Genomic DNA, 20,562 nt, shown 5'->3' with positions numbered 1-20,562 from the left:
GGAGCCCCCGCCCCCCCACGCACCAGGGGAGTGAGCACCGCTCCCTCCCCTTGCACGGAGCCCCCGCCCCCCCCCCCGCACCAGGGGAGTGAGCACCGCCCCCCCTTGCACGGAGCCCCCGCCCCCCCCGCACCAGGGGAGTGAGCACCGCCCCCCCTTGCACGGAGCCCCCGCCCCCCCCGCACCAGGGGAGTGTGCACCGCCCCCTCCCCTTGCACGGAGCCCCCGCCCCCCACGTTGCAGGCTCGGGCCCGGCGGCCCCCGGCGGCCGCTGCGGGAAGGACACGGGCCGGGCCGGGCAGGAGGCGGCGCTTCCCGGATGCGGCCTGCGAGGCCCGAGCGGTGAGAGCGGAGCGGGGCGGGGGGCACGTGGGGGCGGCCGAGGGGGCGCAGGGGGGTCGAGGGTCCGGTGGTGCAGGGGGGGTCGAGGGTGCAGGGGGGTCGAGGTTTTGGGGGTGCAGGGGGGGTCGAGGGTCCGGGGGTTCGGGGGGGGGTCGAGGTTTTGGGGGTGCGGGGGGGTCGAGGGTGCAGGAGGGTCGAGGGTCCGGGGGTTCGGGGGGGGTCGAGGTTTTGGGGGCGCGGGGGGGTCTATGGGAGCGATGGGGAGGCTCACACGCAGGCTATAAGGACATGCCGTGTTGGGGGGTGAGCTCCTGGGGGGGGGTCTGGGATCCCAGGGGGAGACTGGGAGGATGGGCTCCCAAGGGGTCGCGGTGGGGCGTTAGCTCTGAGGGGGTCGGGCTCTCCGGACATGGGGAGGGGGGGCCGTGGGGGCACATTGTGGGGGGGCCTGTGTTGGGGTATTAGCTCCAGGGGAAGGGGGCCTGGAGATACGGGGGTTTTGGGGTGCACGGGGGTGCAGAGCGTCTGTGAGTGGGGCTCAGGAGGCAGCATGGGGCCTGCTAAGTGAGGGCGTTAGCTCCGAGCGGGGGGCGTTTGGGGGGCCCATGGGGGTGTGTGTGGGGGGGTCGCAGGCTCAGCTGGAACATGAGCTTGGAGGGGACGGGGGAGGGAACGGGCCCTCAGGTGCCCGGGGGTTTAGGGCGTCCAGGGAGGGTGGGGAGCCCCTGGCCTGGACCTAGAACGAGTTTGCACCCTGACCCCTCCCTTTCTGCCCCCCAGGCACCGCGGCGCCTCCTCCCCCCTCGCAAGGGACCTGAGTTCCCAGCTCCCTCCGCCCTGCGGGGGCCCCGGACCCAGACTCCCTCGCGGTGCTGCGGGGTGACCCCGGGGGGCCGAGATGCCGGCCTCAGGGAAGGAGCCCGGGGCCGAGCGGCGGCGCCGGGGCCCGTCCCCGTCCCGGGGGCCGCGGGAAGACGCCTGGGACTGGGGCTGCCCGGCGGCGCGGCGCAGGCTGGAGGAGCTGTATTTCGGGGAGCGGGGCTGCCTCCGGGCGGGCTCCGAGGAGAGCTCCCAGTTCTGGGCCTTCTTTGAGCGGCTGCAGCGGTTCCAGAGCCGGCGGGCCCAGCGGGACCCCCCGGCCCAGCCCCCCGCCCCCCCCGGGCGGGCCGGCCTGCCCCCGGCCTACGACCCGCGCTACCGCATCAACCTGTCGGTGCTGGGCGGGGCCGAGGAGGGGGAGCGGCGCCGGGATTCGGAGGTGACGGCCGAGCGGCGCGCCGAGTTCCGCGCCGGCCTGCGGCACTACCTGGACTTCGCCCAGAAGCAGAGCTTCGCCAAGCTGGCCAAGCTGCAGCGGGAGCGGGCCGCCCTGCCCATCGCCCAGTACCGCCAGCAGCTGCTGCAGGCCGTGGCCAACCACCAGGTGGTGGTGGTGGCCGGGGACACAGGCTGCGGCAAGTCCACACAGGTCCCCCAGTACCTGCTGGCGGCCGGGTACAGCCACGTGGCCTGCACCCAGCCCCGCCGCATCGCCTGCATCTCGCTGGCCAAGCGCGTCGGCTTCGAGAGCCTGCACCAGTACGGGGCGGAGGTGAGTGGGGCAGAGCCGGAGGAGGAGTCAGCAGCCGGCGCGGGGAGGGCGGGAGGAGGGGGGCGCTGGTGGAGGGGGAGTTAGCAGGCAGTGCTGGAGGAGGGCGGGAGGACGGGGGCACTGGTGGAGGGGGAGCTGGCAGGCAGCGCTGGAGGAGGGCGGGAGGACGTGGGTGCTGGTGGAGGGGGAGTTAGCAGACAGCACTGGAGGAGGGCGGGAGGATGTGGGTGCTGGTGGAGGGGGAGTTAGCAGGCAGCGCTGGAGGAGGGCGGGAGGATGTGGGTGCTGGTGGAGGGGGAGCTGGCAGGCAGTGCTGGGGGAGGGCGGGAGGACGGGGGCACTGGTGGAGGGGGAGTTAGCAGGCAGTGCTGGAGGAGGGCAGGAGGATGTGAGTGCTGGTGGAGGGGGAGTTAGCAGGCAGTGCTGGGGGAGGGCGGGAGGACGGGGGCACTGGTGGAGGGGGAGCTGGTCATAGCTCTCCTTGCTGGCCTTTGCCCCTGGCTGGGGGCTGTCAGGCTCTCCCCGCTGACCCCTGCCTCCCCCCCCAGGTGGGCTACCAGATCCGCTTCGAGAGCACCCGCTCCCCGGCCACCAAGATCGTCTTCCTGACGGAGGGGCTGCTGCTGCGGCAGGTGCAGCGGGAGCCGGCGCTGCCCGGGTACCAGGTGCTGATCGCCGACGAGGTGCACGAGCGGCACTTGCACAGCGACTTCCTGCTGGGGGTGCTCCGCCGCCTGCTGCCCGCCCGCCCCGACCTCAAGCTGGTGCTCATGTCGGCCACCATCAACATCCCCCTCTTCGCCGGCTACTTCGGCGGCGCCCCCGTGGTGCAAGTGCCCGGGCGGCTCTTCCCCATCACGGTGAGAGCCCGGGGGCCAGGTGTGGACGGGCACCAAGGCCGGGGGGGAGCGCTGGCTGTAGCCCTAGGGCATCCCCGGGGGGTTCCTCAGCACGGGTGGAGCATGTGGGGAGGGGGCTGTGTGTGCTGCAATCCCTCTCCTGCTGGTGAGATGCGGCCACCTCTGGGGAGGGGCATGGGTGGGGGGGACTATGTACAGGGATCCCTCACCGGGTGCTGAGATGTGGCCACCTCTTGGGTGGAGCACGGGGTGGTGGTCGCTGTGTATGCTGGGATCCCTCACCTGGTGCTGAAATGCGGCCATTTCTGGGGTGGAGCACTGCGGAGGGGGAAAGGGAGGGCTGTGCGTAGTGATGTGAAATTCTCCGGAATAAACTTTCGGAGACTATTCTCGAGAATGTTCTTGAGAATATTCTCCAATGTGAGAATTTTTGAGAATTTTCTTTTAAATACGTGTTAAATAGTTTTGTAAAGAATTTTAATATTTATAATAATGTCTATCTTCAATAAAACTTCAAGAATCTTGAAAGTTTCCAATTGTTAAAATGAAAATTCGGGAGAGTAAAGAAAAAAAGACAGAGGTTTAAATTACTAGAACTTTTATTACAAATCTTCTGTTGCAGGATACAAATATTTTAAACTTTCTGGATTGAATACAAGTCTGATCAGAATCTGCACTTTCCGAATCTGACCCATATATTTCAATCTTTTCTTCTTTCTCATACATATCCTCTTCTTTGACTTCTTCTTCCTCTTCAGCATCATCAATTTCTTCTTTCTAATTTCTCTGGTTCTGTTTCCTTTTTTCTCTTGGGGATTTCAACGGAGCATCATTTGGGTTTTTAAGAAGCTTTATATTATGGGCTATGAATGTCAGCTTGCCTGCCCTTTCTTGTGTTAACTTGTTTCTTTTTGCATTATGAATGATACCGAGTCTGCAAGTACTGAAACTTCTTTCAGTTGCTGCCGTTGTTGGTGGCATATTCAGTATGTTGACTGCTGCTTTCCCTAATTTTGATCCATAGCAAATACCTTTCCACCATGTTACTGCATCTACTGAGCCAGCTGATTTTGTTACATATGATTTTTTTTAAAAAAACCCCTTCTTTAGCACGATAGTCTGCAAGCTCTGCAATGACTTTTGCTGCGTGATCAGTTCCTTACGTTTTTGTGACTAATTTGTCGGTGAATTCAGTTCCTTGTATTTGTTCATTGCTAGTAAGGAACTCACCATTGAATTTTGGATCTAGAGTATTTACAGCATAAGGAATGTCTTTTAGAGCCATATCTCTTCCTTTTTCAAAACTGTTCGTCACGTCCTGCTTTTTTTGTTTTGTAAGAGGCTACTTCCCGAAAGTCCAATCAAAATGATCGCTTGATTCCCTGAAACATTCAGGAACGTTGCTCATTTTTGGCTGGTCAGAATCAAGCAGCGTAATCCATTTAACAACAGGACTTATCAGTGCATGCAGGTTTTGGACCTGTACCCAAAATACATCTTCATCCAGGATTGAATTCCTGGTACGTTTGCTCAGTTTAGTCTGTAAATCTTCATGGACAGCCAGGCATTTTAAGACATTGTTTGATTTCAATAAGCTTTTCAAACAATATAAAATGGAACCCCACCGAGTTTTAACTGGCAATTTAAGTGCACAAGTTTGATTTTTCTTTTTTTGAAATGCAGTAAAATGAGCTCGTAAAACTTGCAAATTGCAATTTGTTAATTTCCTTCACGGTCGTTTTACAGGTAGCTTCAGTTTCTTGAACAGATTTTAAGTTACTGATATCACCAATTAACAAATTTAGAGTACAGGCAGCACAAGTGTACCTAGCAATGTGATTGTGTTTTTCGTTAAGCATTGCTAAGGATTTCACCATTGGTGCAGTATTATCAGTGACAATGACACCACATTTTTCAGTGCCTATTTCTGTCATTATTTCTTCCATACGGAATGCCATATACTCAGCAGCACGGCATTCCACATCGGTTGCCGCTGTCTTGTAAAACACTGGTTGGGGTGTTGATATAATAAAATTTATAACAGTTTCAATTCTTTGGTGCTCCAAGCCTCGCACTGCTGTGCAAGAGAAGAGGCTTCAGCAATTTTTGTTTTTATAAGAGCATCACACGTGAGCTTCCAAAAGTTTGTTAGGAAGTGTGTACCTTGTAAGATGGTCTTAATTTTTGCATGAAAGTAATCCAGTCTTCGTTTTCAACCAGTGAAAGAGGCGATCCCGATGAGAATATAGCTCATTTAAAAAATTCATCCGAACCTTTGTTTTCAGTTTCATTCATAGAATCAAAGTAGCGATTTATAGAGTGAAACACCTTGGCTGAACTCGATGTGGAAGGTGGGAGGTAAATTCACTTGCGCTATCACAGCGTTCCATAGAAGTTGATGGTTGAGGTGATCTGCCTTTTCCTTGATGTAAGCAGGAAATATGCGTTCTCAGCCTTGTCGCGTTTCTGATGTATTCAGCCTTGCAGTACTTACATTCCTATAACACTTCGTCTGTAACAAATAATCGCACACCTCACTTTTAGGCTTAGTTCTTCTTTTCATACGGATGAAAACACAATGACACCTTTCACAAAAGAGAATAAATGTGTTATTGCCTCTTTATATACTGTTTGCGATGCTTCCAGAAAGTTCTAGAACAGTCAGATTTCCTGACTCGTGAATGTTCTAGAAAGCTCCACGACATTCTGGAACGTTCTCGAATGTTCTCAAACTGAAAGCTCTTTAACGTTCAGGGTGTTCTAAAAGTGGAATACAATATGTTATTTCAAGAGGAAATGAAAAATTAGAAAATTCTCAAAAATTGCCCGGGAAATAATCTTATGCAGAATATTCTCAGAATATTCTCGTTCTCGGAGAATATTCTCCAGAGAATATTCTCAGCTCACATCATAAGATGTGCGTGCCGCGATCCCTCTCCTGCTGGTGAGATGCAGCCACCTCTGGGGCGCAGCACGAGGAGGGAGGGCTGCGAGTGCTAGGATCCTTTGCCTGGTGCTGAGACGCAGCCACCTCTGGGGTGGAGCGTGTGGGGGAGGGGCTGTGTGTGTCGGGATCCCTCTCCCGGTGCTGAGATGCGGCCACTTCTGGGGAGGAGCGTGTGTGTGTGTGGGGGGGCTGTGTGTGCCAGGATCCCTCCGGTGCTGCTGAGATGCGGCCACCTCTGGGGAGGGGCACAGGGGCTCTCTGTCTCCGCCCTCACGGTCTCTTTGCCTGCCCAGGTGGTGTACCAGCCCATTGCGCAGGAGGAGGCGGGCAGCGGCGGGAAGCCGGAGCGGCTGGACCCTCGGCCCTACCTGCAGGTGCTGCAGGCCATCGACCACAAGTACCCGGCCGAGGAGCGTGGCGACCTGCTGGTCTTCCTGAGCGGCGTGGCCGAGATCGGGGCCGTGCTAGAGGCTGCCCAGGCCTACGCCGCCCGCACCCAGCGCTGGGTGGTGCTGCCCCTGCACAGCACCCTCTCCATCGCGGAGCAGGACAAGGTGGGGCCGGGCCAAGGACTTGGCGGGTGGGGGCAGGGCGCCGTGGGGCTGGAGCATGGGGCAGAGCCGGGAGAAGGGGGCCGCGGGGGAGCGCTCATGAGAGGGTCCAATCAGGGCGAATTGCTGAGAGTTGGGGATACTCCCAGCCCAAGACTGGGGGCGCCCCATGATAAGGCCCCAAACCAGGCCCACCGAGCACGTCTGTTCCCACACTGGCCAGCCGGGAGTCCCACAAGCGACCCCCTTAGACACCCCAGTTCTGGGCCCCGACCAGCCCTTCCCCGTACCCGGGGGAGCGGTTCCAAACCCGTCTCCCCCCTCGGAACAGGTCCTCCCGGTCCGAAGGGCCAGCCACGATCCCAGCTCAATTCATCATTTAGACGGTTACCCCAGAAGTGTTGTAGCCCCGTGTTTCTCAACCTTTAGAAAGTACAGTACCCCTTTTTCAAAAAAAAAAATGAGAAGTACCCCCAGTCGCTACGGTTTTCAGACCCACGTTTTTTTCTACCATGGCAACACATTTGTTTAAGCAATTTAATCGTAGCCGGGCGGGCGGTGACATTTTTAGGTGTAAAACGTACAAAAATAAGAAAGCGCTGTCAAACCTAACACACAAATTCAGTTTTCTCCGAATTTCAGTGGTGGTGACGTACCCCCCCCCCCAGACTTCTCTCGAGTACCCCTAAGGGGACTCGTCCCCCTGGTTGAGAAACACTGTCGGAGCCAATCCTGCAGAAGCTAAAATCGAAAGGTTTCTGGAGAGAAGGCAAGGAAGCAAGGAAGAAAAAGCAAAGCAAGCATAAGAACATAAGAACGGCCGTACTGGGTCAGACCAAAGGTCCATCTAGCCCAGTATCCTGTCTACCGACAGTGGCCAGTGCCAGGTGCCCCAGAGAGGGTGGACCGAAGACAATGATCAAGCGATTTGTCTCCTGCCATCCCTCTCCAGCCTCTGACAAACAGAGGCCAGGGACACCATTTTATCCCCTGGCTAATAGCCTTTTATGGACCTAACCTCCATGAAATTATCTAGCTTCTCTTTAAACTCTATTATAGTCCTAGCCTTCACCGCCTCCTCTGGCAAGGAGTTCCACAGGTTAACTACACGCTGTGTGAAGAAGAACTTTCTTTTATTAGTTTTAAACCCATTCACTTCATTTGGTGTCCTCTAGTTCTTCTATTTAGGGAACTAATAAATAACTTTTCTTTATCTGCCCTCTCCACACCACTCATGATTTTATAGACCTCTATCCTATCCCCCCTCAGTCTCCTCTTTTCCAAACTGAAACGTCCCAGTCGCTTTAACCTCTCCTCATATGGGACCCGTTCCAAAGCAGGAAGGAAGGAAGAGCAAAGAGAGAAAGAAAGGCTGAGAGTTAAAATTGGGGAAGGAATCAGATACGGACCCCAATTGCTGAGTTCTTAGGACAGGCTGGGAGCAGAGAGGGAATAAACCGCTGGCTTAAGCCAAATCTCTGGAGCATGCACAGCTGGAATGGGCCGTCCCGTCCTGAATCTCCGGGGTGGGGTCAGGAGCCACCGACCCACAGAAGAATCAGTCGGGGATCGCGCATAAGCAGAAGCAAAACAGCAGCAACCCCCCCCCCCCACAACCCCTCATGACGTGGCCGCTGAGCGAAGGGAGAGATTCTTCGCACGTCCCCCTCGCACACCGGCGCCTGGCGGGGTCTGGGATAGTAGATTTGGGGCACTCCGCCCCCTAAGGGGTCTGGAGTGCCAGAGCAGGCCCCCAGTGCTGGGAGGGGAGCCCTGAGTCTTGGGGGCTGGATCCGGGTTAGCCTTAGGTTCCCCGCTCCGGGTTAGAGCTTGTGTTCCCAGCCCAGCCCCTGCGGAGGGGAGACGCCGGCCGGCAGAGGAAATGGAGGGTTTCCAGGGCCCTGTCTCTCTCCACCTCCCCGGGCAGGGAGCTGGGCTCAGGGATGGGGTTGGGGGGCCCAGGGCGGTGGCTGAGGGGGGCTCGGGCGGGGAGTGCCCGTACGTGTCAGGCCGAAGGCCTGTGGGGAAGGAGAGGGGGTGCTGGAGCGTGCCAGGCTGTGACCTCCCCCTCTGCCCCCCCAGGTGTTTGACCTGCCCCCCCCCGGAGTCCGGAAGTGCATCGTCTCCACCAACATCGCCGAGACCTCGGTCACCATCGACGGGGTGCGCTTCGTGCTGGACTCGGGTGAGGCGCCCGCCCCTTGGGCCGGGAGGCGGGGGAGGGGGTGGGGGAGCCCCCCCTTGGGCCGGGAGGTGGGGGAGGGGGTGGGGGACCCCCCCTCGGGCCGGAGGGAAAGGAGTGGGGGAGGGGGTGGGGGACCCCCCCTCGGGCCGGAGGGAAAGGAGTGGGGGAGGGGGTGGGGGACTCCCCCTTTGGGCCAGGAGGCGGGGGAGGGGGTGGGAGACCCCCCCTCGGGCCGGGAGGGAGTGGGGGAGGGGGTGGGGGACCCCCCCCCTCGGGCCAGGAGGTGGGGGACCCCCCCTCGGGCCGGGAGGCGGGGGAGGGGGTGGGGGACCCCCCCCCTCGGGCTGGGCGTGGCCGGTGGAGGCCGTGCCCAGAGCGCCTGCCTGGCCCGCCTGCAGGGAAGGTGAAGGAGCTGAGCTACGACCCCCAAGCCAAGCTGCAGCGCCTGCAGGAGTTCTGGGTCAGCCGGGCCAGCGCCGAGCAGCGGAAGGGCCGTGCGGGCCGGACGGGCCCCGGGCTCTGCTACCGGCTCTACGCCGAGTCGGACTACGACGCCTTCGCCCCCTACCCCGTGCCGGAGATCCAGCGGGTGGCGCTTGACGCCCTGGTGCTGCAGGTAGGCGGGGCCGGGGGGCTGCCATCAGCCGGCGGCCTGGCCCCCCCCCAGCGAGACGCGCGGGGTCTGTCCCCGACGCACCCCACGTTCCCCGCGCTGCGCGCTCACGGGAAGCAGCCGGGGTTTGAGGGGGGACGGGCGTGTCGCGCGGACGCACTAGGAACGCAGCGGGCGGATGTGCGCGTGGGCAGACGGACACGCTGAGGGTGCATTTCCCAGTCCACGGTCCGTGGCCTGCTGGATTGACCTCGGCCGGGGGCGCCGTGGGTCTCCCCCCACGAACGCCAAAGCCGCTGCCGGGTACGGCCGGTTCCCCTCCTCGGGATCCGGCAACCCCGGCCTGGTCGGGCTGGTTTTCTGCGGGGCCTGGCGTCTCGCCGCGGCGTCCTCTTGCCAGGCGGCGCGCGCTGGGGTGACGCGTCTCGTCCCGCTGGGCAGACGCCGGCCGCGTCCCTCCGCGGGGGGGGGGGGGCCACGCTGCCCTCTGGTCCCAGGCAGGGAGCTTCGGCGAGTTCAAGGGGCCTTCACGGGTCTCTCCCGCGCAGTCCTCACTCGCGCGCCGACCCACAGAACGGGCAGGGAGTGCGAGAGGCATCGAGTCCTGACGCCGCCCTCGTGGCCCCCCCCCCCCACCCATCATCTAGACCAGGGCTGGGCAATAATTTTCGCAGCGGGGGGGCATGTAATGAATTTTGGTAGGAGCCAATGGACTAGCTCCACCTCCTCCCAGAAGGGGCGGGGCCTGGGGTGGAAGGGGCGGGACTGGGGACTAGCCCTCCCCCCCCCCCACCCACCCGAAGTTGTCTGGGGCCAGAGGCTTTGAAGCAAAAACACAGCAAAGGGCTCGTGGCTCCGGCCCCGCCACTGCCACGCTGCCGAGGCCCCTGGAAAGGCAGAGCCCCAGCTGGGAGCCAGGAGCCGTTTAAATAGGACCCTGCTGCCTGAGCCGCCGCCTGGAAATTCGGTGGCCCGGGCAGCAGGACAGAAATAGAAATTGACCGGATGCTGCCTGTGGGCCGGATCCAGCGCCCTGGGTCACATCTACCTTGCCCTGGTCTAGACCATCCCTGGCAGCGTCTGTCCAACCTGCTCTTAACTATCCCCAGGGATGGACAATCCACAACCCCCCCGGCAATGTATCCCGGTGTGTCACCACCCGGACAGACAGGAAGTTTTTCCTAATGTCCAACCTCAACCTCCCTGGCTGCAATTTCAGCCCCTTGCTGCTTGTCCCGTCCTCAGAGGCCGAGGAGAGCAACGGTTCTCCCTCCTCCCTGTGACACCCTTTTAGATACTTGAAAACCGCTTATTAAGTTTGCAGATGATCCCAAGCTGGGAGGGGTTGCGACTAATCTGGAGGATGGGTCATAATTCAAAATGACCTGGACAAATTGGAGAAATGGTCGGAGGTAAACAGGATGACGTTTAATAAAGACAAATGCAAAGTGCTCCGCTTAGGAAGGAACAATCAGTTTCACACACACAGACTGGGCAGTGACGGTCTAGGAAGGAGTCCGGCAGAAAGGGATCTAGGGGTCAGAGCGGACCACGAGCTGAATAGGAGTCAGCAGTGTGGCGCTGTTGCAAAAAAAACCCAACATGATTCTGGGCGGCATGAACAGGAGTGTGGTGAGCAAGACAGGAGAAGTCGTTCTTCCGCTCTGCTCCGCGCTGGTGAGGCCTCAGTTGGAGGATTGTGTCCAGTTCTGGGCACCGCATTTCAAGAAAGATGTGGAGAAATTGGAGAGGGTCCAGCGAAGAGCAACGACAATGATGAAAGGTCGAGAGAACATGAGCTAGGAGGGGAGGCTGAAGGAATTGGGTTTGTTTAGTTTGGAAAGGAGAAGGCTGAGGGGGGACATGAGAGCCGTTTTCAGGTATCTAAAAGGGTGTCACAAGGAGAAGGGGGAAAACTTGTTCATCTCGGCCTCTGAGGATAGAACAAGAAGCAATGGGCTTAAACTGCAGCAAGGGAGGTTTAGGTTGGACATTAGGAAAAAGTTCCTACCTGTCATCAGGGTAGTTAAACACTGGGGCTGTGTCTACACTGGGCCACTTATTCCGGAAAATCAGCCGCTTTTCCGGAATAAGCTGCGAGCTGTCTACACTGGCCCTTGAATTTCCAGAAAAGCAACGACTCTCTACTGTACAAAATCAGCCACTATTCCGGAAAAGCTACGCTGCTCCCGCTCGGGCATAAGTCCTTATTCCGGAACACTGTTCTGGAAAAGGGCCAGTGTAGACAGCCCAGTAGTCTTTTCCGGAAAAAAGCCCCGATTGCGGAAATGACGATCGGGGCTCTTTTCTGGAAAAGCGAGTCTACATTGGCCACAGACGCTTTTCCGGAAAAAGGGCTTTTCCGGAAAAGCATCCTGCCAGTGTAGACGCTCTTTTTCCGGAAATACTTATAACGAAAACTATTCTGTTTTAAGCATTTCTGGAAATTCATGCCAGTGTAGACACAGCCTGGGAGAAATTGCCCAGGGAGGTTGTGGAATCCCCGTCTCTGGAGATATTGAAGAGCAGGTTGGATAAATGTCTCGCAGGGATGGTCTAGACAGTGCTGGGTCCTGCCATGGGGGCAGGGGCTGGACTCGATGCCTCTCAAGGGCCCTTCCAGTCCTGGTGTTCGATGGTTCTATGTCCCCTCTCCGTCTTCTCCTTCCCCACCTACCCAAGCCCAACTCGTCCCGCCCCCCCTCCTGCCTCCCGTCCTCTAGACCTTCCCTCGCTCTTGTTGCCCTTCTCTGGACCCTCTCCGGTTTCTCCCCCTCTCCTGAAACGTGGCTCCCAGAACTGGCCACGGCGCCCCCGTGTCCGGCGTCCGTCCTGCCGCGTGGGGGCGCCCACTGGGCAACGGGCTAATGGGCCGTTCTCCACCCCCGGCAGATGAAGAGCATGGAGCTGGGCGACCCCCGGACCTTCCCCTTCCTGGAGCCGCCCCCCCCGGCCAGCCTGGAGACGGCCCTGCGCTACCTGCGGGAGCAGGGGGCGCTGGACGGGGCCGAGAACCTGACGCCCATCGGGAGCCTGCTGGCCCAGCTGCCGGTGGACGTGGTGGTCGGTGAGGTGCGGGGGGGCTGGGTGAGGGACTGGAGCGTGTGGGGCGGGCCCCCCCGGTAACGCTCTCCGTCCCCCCCCCCCCCCCGCAGGGAAGATGCTGGTGCTGGGCGCGCTCTTCGGCCTGGCGGGGCCGGTGCTGACGGTGGCGGCCGTGCTGAGCGTGCCCTCCCCGCTCCTGCGCCCCGCCCACACCAACCCGGACTGCGCCACGGCCCGCCGGCCCCTGCAGAGCCCCCACGGCGACCCGCTGACGCTGCTCAACACCTTCAACGCCTGGCTGCAGGTGGGGGGCTGGGGGGAGCAGAACCCCCATGGCGGGAGCTGGGTCGGTGGGAGGAGATGCCCCAGGGCGGGGGCTGGGAGAGGCGGGGGGAGGAGATGCCCCAGGGTGGGGGCTGAGGTGGGCAGTGGGAGGAGATGCCCCTGGGCGGGGGGAGGAGATGCCCTAGGGTGGGGGGTGAGGGGGGCGGTGGGAGGAGATGCCCCAGGGCGGAGGTTCAGGGGGGCAGTAGGAGGAGATGCCCCAGGGCGGAGATTCGGGGGGGCAGTAGGAGGAGATGCCCCAGGGCGGGAGCTGGGAGAGGCGGTGGGAGGAGATGCCCCAGGGCGGAGGATCGGGGGGGCGGTGGGAGGAGATGCCCCAGGGCGGAGGATCGGGGGGGCGGTGGGAGGAGATGCCCCAGGGCGGAGGTTCGGGGGGGCAGTAGGAGGAGATGCCCCAGGGCGGGGGCTGGGAGAGGCGGTGGGAGGAGATGCCCCCGGGCGGGGGCTGGGGGGGCGGTGGGAGGAGATGCCCCAGGGCGGGGGCTGGGAGAGGCGGTGGGAGGAGATGCCCCAGGGCGGAGGTTCGGGGGGGCGTGGTGAGAGGAGATGCCCCAGGGCGGGGGTTGGGGGGGCGGTGGGAGGAGATGCCCCCGGGCGGGGGCTGGGGGGGCGGTGGGAGGAGATGCCCCCGGGCGGGGGCTGGGGGGGCGGTGGGAGGAGATTCCCCAGGGCGGAGGTTCGGGGGGGCGGTGGGAGGAGATGCCCCCAGGCGGGGGCTGGGGGGGCAGTGGGAGGAGATGCCCCCGGGCGGGGGCTGGGGGGGCGGTGGGAGGAGATGCCCCAGGGCGGGGGCTGGGAGAGGCGGTGGGAGGAGATGCCCCCGGGCGGGGGCTGGGGGCGTGGTGGGAGGGGGCTGGGCGTTGCAGTGGGGCCCTCCCCAGCCCCCCACTCACCATGGCGTGGCCGCAGGTGAAGTCGGCGCGGGCCGGCAGCTCCCGGGCGTGGTGCCGGCGCCGGGGGCTGGAGGAACACCGGCTCTACGAGGCAGCCAACCTGCGGCGGCAGTTCCAGGTGAGTGCGTGGCGGGTGGGGGGGCTCCGGGTGCCCTGCCCCCCTAACCCGCCCCTCGTGCCCAGGAGCTGCTGCGGGAGAAGGGGCTGCTGGAGGCCGGGCCGGGGCGCAGGGACGGCGCCGCGCGGCAGAGCCGGCACCGGGAGCGCCGGGAGCTGCACCAGCTGCGGCGGCGGCACGAGGCGCTGGAGGGCCGGAAGCGCAAGGTGCTGAGGCTGCAGGACGACGCCGGCTCCTCCAGCGAGGAGGGCGAGGGCGCCGGCCGGGCCGGGCCGCAGGCCGTGGATATCCAGGTGCGGGGGATTTCCCCGAGCGTGCGGAATACATTTTGTTGCATGCACGGAGGCACGGGCGACGTGCACCCACTGCCCTTCTCTCCACAGGACGTGAGGTTCAAGCTGCGGCACGACGTGACCGAGCTCCAGGCCGCCTGCGACGTGACCCTGGCCCCCTCCCAGCTCGCCCTGCTCAAGCTGGTGCTGTGCCGGGGGCTGTACCCCCAGCTGGCCGTGCCCGACCAGTACAACAGCTGCCGCAAGGACTCCGACCAGGTGCCCCCCCCTCCAGCCCCTGGGGCCGGGGAGGGACGGGGCTCGGAGCCAGGACGTCTGGGCTCTCTCCCTGGCTCTGGGAGGGGAGTGGGGCCTAGTGGTTAGAGCGGGAGGCGGGCGGGGGGTGGGAGCCATGATTCCTGGGTCTGGGAGAGTAGTAGGGGCTAGTGGTTAGAGCGGGGGGGGGCGCCGGGAGCCATCCCTGGGAGGGAAGCGGGGTGCAGTGGTTAGGGCAGGGAAGGCTGGGGGTGGAGTTCCTGGGTTGTCCCCCCCGGGAGGGGGCGGGGTGCGAGCCGGCGGGTGGGGGAGCTCGGGGCAGGGCCGGGGTCTCCCCGCTGACCCGGGCCCTGCGGCTGCCTCTGGTCTCCCCGCAGGTTTTTCACACCCAGAACAAGCAGGGGGTCGTCCTGCACCCGACCTGCGTGTTCGCCGGCTGCCCCGAGGAGCTGCAGGGCCCCCCGCAGGGAGCCGAGCCCGGGAAGGGCAGAGGTAGGGGGGGGGCGCCTGGGCCCCGCAGGGCTCTGGGGAAGCCGGCGCTGGAGCCAGGGGCCCCGAGGCCCAGGCCGGCTCTGGCCCCCCCTCGCCCGGCGTGGGGCAGGGGCTGTGGGGTGGGAGCTGAGCCCCTCTCTGCCCTGCAGGCTCCCCGGACGGGCTGAGCAGCCGGCACCAGCTCCTGGCCTTCGTCTCCCTGCTGGAGACCAACAAGCCCTACCTGGTGAACTGCCTGAGGGCCCCCGCCCTGCAGGTGTGCGTCCCCGCCCCCCGCCACGCCCCCTGCCCCGCCCCTGCCCCGCCCTGCAGGTGTGTGCCCCCTGCCCCGCCCCCTGCCCCGCCCTGCAGGTGTGCGTCCCCCCCCCCGCCACGCCCCCTGCCCCGCCCCCTGCCCCGCCCTGCAGGTGTGTGCCCCCCCGCCACGCCCCCTGCCCCGCCCCTGCCCCGCCCTGCAGGTGTGTGCCCCCCCCGCCACGCCCCCTGCCCCGCCCCTGCCCCGCCCTGCAGGTGTGTGCCCCCCCGCCACGCCCCCTGCCCCGCCCCCTGCCCCGCCCTGCAGGTGTGTGCCCCCCGCCACGCCCCCTGCCCCGCCCTGCAGGTGTGCGTCCCCGCCCCCCGCCACGCCCCCTGCCCCGCCCCCTGCCCCGCCCTGCAGGTGTGCGTCCCCGCCCCCCGCCACGCCCCCTGCCCCGCCCCCTGCCCCGCCCTGCAGGTGTGTGCTCCCCCGCCACGCCCCCTGCCCCGCCCCCTGCCCCGCCCTGCAGGTGTGCGTCCCCGCCCCCGCCACGCCCTCTGCCCCGCCCCCTGCCCCGCCCTGCAGGTGTGCGTCCCCGCCCCCGCCACGCCCCCCGCCCTGCAGGTGTGTGCCCCCCCTGCCCCGCCCCCCCGCCCTGCAGGTGTGTGCCCCCCGCCCCCTGCCCCGCCCTGCAGGTGTGAGCCTCCCCTCCCCGCCGGTCCCTGGTCCCCTGCCACCTGGCCCGCCTCCGCCCCGTCCCCTGCCTCGCTCTGCAGGTGTGCCCCCTCCGGCCCCCTGCCCTGCCCCCCGCCTCGCCCTGTACGTGTGTGCCCCCCGCAGGCCCTCTGCCTGCCCCATCCCCCCCGGCTCCCTGCCTGCCCCCTGCCCAGCCCTCTGCCTGCCCCGCCCCTCTGCCTGCCCCATCCCCCCCGCCTGCCCCCTGCCCCGCCCCAGCCCTCTGCCTGCCCCGCCCGTCTGCCTGCCCCATCCCCCCCGCCCCTCTGCCTGCCCCAATGCCCTGGCCTGCCCTACCGGCCTGCTGCTCTGCTCCTCTGCCTGCCCCGTGGCTCTGCTTGGCACTCCCCTTGGCCTGCCCCCCCGGTCCTCTGTCCCCTCCCCCCCACAGCCGCCCCTCGCTGCCCCCCGTAACCAGCCGTTCCTCGCGCCAGGCTCTGCTGCTCTGCGCCCGGGCCCTGGACACCAGCGGGGACTGCACGCGCCTGGTGGCCGACTCGTGGCTGGAGCTGCGGGTGCCGGACGGGGAGGCCGCCCTGGGCCTGCTGGCGGCCGCCCTGCGGCTCCGCACCGCCTGGGAGGGGCTCCTGCACCGGCAGCTGGAGCGGGGCCCGGAGGAGCCGGGGCGGGGGCCGGACCCCCGGGAGGTGGCTGCGCTCAAGCAGGACCTGCTGGAGTTCCTGCAGCACGAGGTATCCCCCCCCCCGCACCCCCCCTCCGCCCCGGGAGTGCCCAGCCCAGGTGGAGGGGCGCCCCTGCCCGGGAGTGCCGGGGGGTGCAGGTGGGGGCGAGGTGCCCATGCAGGGTGCTGCAGGTGTCAGGGTGCCTGAGCTGGGGAGGGTAGGTGGAAGGGTGCCCATGTGGGGGGGTGCCTATGCGGGGGGGGCAGGTGGGGGGGTGCCCATGCGGGGGGGGGCAGGTGGGGGGGTGCCCATGCGGGGGGGGGAGGTTGGTGGGGGGGTGCCCATGCGGGGGGGGCAGGTGGCAGAGTGCCCATGCGGGGGGGGGAGGTGGGGGGGGTGCCCATGCGGGGGGGGGGGGAGGTTGGGGGGGGGGGGGGGTGCCCATGCGGGGGGGGGAGGTTGGTGGGGGGGGGCGGGGGGACTGGTGGGGGGGTGCCCATGCGGGGGGGGGTGGGGGGGTGCCCATGCGGGGGGGGGCAGGTGGCAGAGTGCCCATGCGGGGGGGGGGCAGGTGGGGGGGTGCCCATGCGGGGGGGGAGGTTGGTGGGGGGGTGCCCATGCGGGGGGGGGGGTTGGTGGGGCGGGGGGGTGCCCATGCGGGGGGGGAGGTTGGTGGGGCGGGGGGGTGCCCATGCGGGGGGGGGGTTGGTGGGGCGGGGGGGGACTGGTGGGGGGGTGCCCATGCGGGGGGGGGAGGTGGTGGGGCGGGGGGGGCAGGTGGCGGGGTGCCCATGCGGGGGGGGGGCAGGTGGGGGGGTGCCCATGCGGGGGGGGCAGGTGGCAGAGTGCCCATGCGGGGGGGGAGGTTGGTGGGGGGGTGCCCATGCGGGGGGGGCAGGTGGCAGAGTGCCCATGCGGGGGGGGAGGTTGGTGGGGGGGGGCGGGGGGGACTGGTGGGGGGGTGCCCATGCGGGGGGGGAGGTTGGTGGGGGGGGGGGCAGGGGGGAGGGTGGTGGGGCGGGGGGGGAGGTTGGTGGGGGGGGGGTGCCCATGCGGGGGGGGGGTTGGTGGGGCGGGGGGGTGCCCATGCGGGGGGGCAGGTGGGGGGGTGCCCATGCGGGGGGGGGGTTGGTGGGGCGGGGGGGCTGGTGGGGGGGTGCCCATGCGGGGGGGGGGAGGTTGGTGGGGCGGGGGGGACTGGTGGGGGGGTGCCCATGCGGGGGGGGGGGGTTGGTGGGGCGGGGGGGACTGGTGGGGGGGTGCCCATGCGGGGGGGGGGGGGGGAGGTTGGTGGGGCGGGGGGGCAGGTGGGGGGGTGCCCATGCGGGGGGGGAGGTTGGTGGGGGGGGGGTGCCCATGCGGGGGGGGGGGCAGGTGGGGCGGGGGGGTGCCCATGCGGCGGGGGAGGTGGCAGGGTGCCCATGCGGGGGGGGGGGGGGTTGGTGGGGCGGGGGGGTGCCCATGCGGGGGGGGAGGTTGGTGGGGCGGGGGGGTGCCCATGCGGGGGGGCAGGTGGCAGGGTGCCCATGCGGGGGGGGGGTTGGTGGGGCGGGGGGGGTGGCGGGGGGGTGCCCGTGCAGGTGGCGGGGTTGGTGGGGCGGGGGGGTGCCCGGCAGTGCCGGGGGCAGCGGGGCAGGAGGGCTGACGCGCTTGGCGCCCCCCGCAGGTGCAGCACAGCCTGCGGCGGCTCACGGCTCTGGAGAAGCAGACCCTGTACGTGGGGCCGCAGACGGTGGCGGCCGCGCCCGGGCTGCCCGGCCTGTTCCAGGGGATGGCGATGGTGCCCGACGAGGAGAAGGGGGGCTACCGGGTGACCGAGTTCCTGACCTACAACTGCCTGGCGGTGAGTGCGGCCTGCGGGCCGGGGGCTACATGCCCCCCCAGCCCGGATCGGGGGGCTACCCCCCCCCTGGGAGCCTGGCCGAGGTGACGGGCGGCGGCGTGTCCCCCGCAGAGCGACACGGACCTGTACAGCGACTGCCTGCGCAGCTTCTGGACCTGCCCTCACTGCGGCCTCTACGCGCCCTGCACCCCCCTGGAGCGCGTGAGCCACGAGAACAGCTGTCGGCCCCAGCCCCAGGAGGGTGAGTGTCTGCAGGGACCCCTGGACTCTCGGGCGGGGGTACCCCCGGCTTTGGGAGGGCAGTGGGGGCTAGTGGTTAGAGCAGGGGATTGGGAGCCAGGGCACCTGGGTTTGCTCCCGGGCTCTGGGAGGGGAGTGGGGGCTAGTGGTTAGAGCAGGAGAGCTGGGAGCCAGGGCACCTGGGTTTGCTCCCGGGCTCTGGGAGGGGAGTGGGGGCTAGTGGTTAGAGCAGAGGGGCTGGGAGTCAGGGCACCTGGGTTTTCTCCCCGGCTCTGGGAGGGGAGTGGGGGCTAGTGGTTAGAGCAGGAGAGCTGGGAGCCAGGGCACCTGGGTTTGCTCCCGGGCTCTGGGAGGGGAGTGGGGGCTAGTGGTTAGATCAGGAGAGCCGGGAGCCAGGGCACCTGGGTTTCCTCCCCGGCTCTGGGAGGGGAGTGGGGGCTAGTGGTTAGAGCAGGAGAGCTGAGAGCCAGGGCACCTGGGTTTTCTCCCCGGCTCTGGAAGGGGAGTGAGGGCTAGTGGTTAGAGCTGGGAGCCAGGGCACCTGGGTTTTCTCCCCGGCTCCGGGAGGGGAGTGGGGGCTAATGGTTAGCTGGCTTAGCCTTGCCTCCCGCCCTGTCCCTCCAGGGGTCGGGGGGACCTTAGCTGCTGGGGTAGCTGGTCGGCATCCCCAGTGACCCCGGGTCCCCTGTTTTGCAGCTCCCCCGGAGGAAGCAGCTGGGGGTTCAACCAAAGGCTCCGCTCTGCAGAGGCCGTACCGCTGCGACGTCTGCCAGCAGGACTTCACCTTCACCCCCACGGAGATCCTGCGGCACAGAAAGCAGCACCGGTGACGGCCCGGCTGTGTGGCGAGGCCTAGGCCTGGCAGGGAGCCGTCGTGATCAGAGACAGGATGTCTCGTGTTCTCTCACTGGCTCTGGGAGGGGAGTGGGGGCTAGTGGTTGGAGTGGGGGGCTGGGAGCCAGGCCGGCTGGGTTCTCCCCATGGCTCTGGGAGAGGAGTGGGGGCTAGTGGTTAGAGCGGGGGGCTGGGAGCCAGGCCGGCTGGGTTCTCCCCATGGCTCTGGGAGAGGAGTGGGGGCTAGTGGTTAGAGCGGGGGGCTGGGAGCCAGGCCGGCTGGGTTCTCCCCATGGCTCTGCGAGGGGAGTGGGGGCTAGTGGTTGGAGTGGGGGGCTGGGAGCCAGGCCGGCTGGGTTCTCCCCATGGCTCTGGGAGAGGAGTGGGGGCTAGTGGTTAGAGCGGGGGGCTGGGAGCCAGGCCGGCTGGGTTCTCCCCATGGCTCTGCGAGGGGAGTGGGGGCTAGTGGTTAGAGTGGGGGGCTGGGAGCCAGGCCGGCTGGGTTCTCCCCATGGCTCTGGGAGGGGAGTGGGGGCTAGTGGTTGGAGTGGGGGGCTGGGAGCCAGGCCGGCTGGGTTCTCCCCATGGCTCTGGGAGGGGAGTGGGGGCTAGTGGTTAGAGCGGGGGGCTGGGAGCCAGGCCGGCTGGGTTCTCCCCATGGCTCTGCGAGGACACATCCCGACTCTACCGGGCACATGGCAGCAGGTTCTGATGGGGCTGGCGGGCGGGGGCGCCGGGGGGGGGCAAGTTGGGTCCTGCAGCGTCCCTCCCCCCCGGCCAGCCCGTGGGGCGGGCGGGTCCGTTCTGGGGCGGGCAGGGCCGCCGGTTGGACGGAGCCTGGCCGCTGGAGCGGAGGCGCGTCTCCCCGCGGCGGGGCCACGGCCGGGGGGCGCGTGTGTCAATAAACGCCCTTGGGCCGAAGAGCACAGCCCGCCGTGTGTCTGTGGGGCCGGGGACCGCCTGGGACACGCAGCCGGCTGGAGGGAGGGGCACAGGCCCCCTCTGGCCCCCACATCTTGGGGGCTGGCGGCTGGCACCAGCAGCCGCTTTCTCTGCGGCAGGGCCCGGAGGCGCCTCGGGAGCCGGGGCTGGTTTTCCGGCCGTGCTCACCGCTGCTGGAGGGGCCCGGGCTGTGCGTGGCCACAGGGGGGCAGTCGCGCTCCGTCTCTGCAGGGTCCGCCTGGGATGGCGAGACGGGGACCACCCAGGCTGCCCGGAGCCTCGTCACTTGCGGGTCGCCTGTGAGGTGTCACGGAGCATAAGGGTGTAGACCGAGATCCGGCCCCGTCGGGCCGGGCGCCCCCCAGGCTCTGGCTCGGAGTCAGCTCCCGGACAGCTCTGCAGAATGTAGCAGCCAGTGGATGCTGGCCGGCTCCCTGGGGCTGGGGGGCTCGTGAGAGGCTGGATCCCTCCCCGAGCTCTCGCCTGGTGTCTCTACTCTGGGAGGAGAGTGGGGTGTAGTGGTTAGAGCGGGGTGGGGTGGGAGCCAGGTCTCAGCTCTGGGAGGAGAGTGGGGTCT

At 66.0% G+C, this 20,562-nt stretch overlaps 1 protein-coding gene across 3 annotated transcripts; it reads left to right on the top strand.

The window, feature by feature from the left end:
* The first annotated feature begins 192 nt into the window (after nucleotides 1–192).
* Nucleotides 193–19,964, top strand: DHX34 (DExH-box helicase 34). 3 transcript variants are annotated; one of them, XM_089769880.1, is made up of 17 exons: nucleotides 193–342; nucleotides 1,123–1,933; nucleotides 2,482–2,793; nucleotides 6,034–6,294; nucleotides 8,374–8,476; nucleotides 8,875–9,092; nucleotides 11,982–12,156; nucleotides 12,245–12,438; nucleotides 13,389–13,490; nucleotides 13,556–13,783; nucleotides 13,874–14,041; nucleotides 14,416–14,530; nucleotides 14,680–14,786; nucleotides 15,938–16,195; nucleotides 17,793–17,969; nucleotides 18,081–18,210; nucleotides 18,906–19,964. In XM_089769880.1, the coding sequence occupies exons 2-17, from the start codon at nucleotides 1,241–1,243 to the stop codon at nucleotides 19,037–19,039; spliced, it is 3,375 nt and encodes a 1,124-aa protein (XP_089626006.1). In that variant the 5' UTR covers nucleotides 193–342; nucleotides 1,123–1,240; the 3' UTR covers nucleotides 19,040–19,964. The 3 variants fall into 3 exon arrangements, with proteins under 3 accessions (XP_089626006.1, XP_089626007.1, XP_089626005.1); XM_089769881.1 differs by lacking the exon at nucleotides 13,389–13,490; XM_089769879.1 differs by having other exon boundaries at nucleotides 13,556–14,041.
* The last annotated feature ends 598 nt before the right edge of the window (nucleotides 19,965–20,562 follow it).

Source organism: Pelodiscus sinensis, chromosome 18 (assembly GCF_052426305.1).
Source record: "Pelodiscus sinensis isolate ZL-2025 chromosome 18, ASM5242630v1, whole genome shotgun sequence".
NCBI lineage: Eukaryota > Metazoa > Chordata > Testudines > Trionychidae > Pelodiscus > Pelodiscus sinensis.
This window is presented reverse-complemented; position numbering and strand designations above follow the sequence as displayed.

Excerpts from the sequence above, each read along its gene's own strand:
- DHX34 (XM_089769879.1), top strand. The coding sequence starts at position 1,241 with ATGCCGGCCTCAGGGAAGGAGCCCGGGGCCGAGCGGCGGCGCCGGGGC. Across the intron at positions 9,093-11,981 it reads TTGACGCCCTGGTGCTGCAG|ATGAAGAGCATGGAGCTGGG; the intron begins GTAGGCGGGGCC and ends CACCCCCGGCAG. Across the intron at positions 14,531-14,679 it reads CGAGCCCGGGAAGGGCAGAG|GCTCCCCGGACGGGCTGAGC; the intron begins GTAGGGGGGGGG and ends TCTGCCCTGCAG.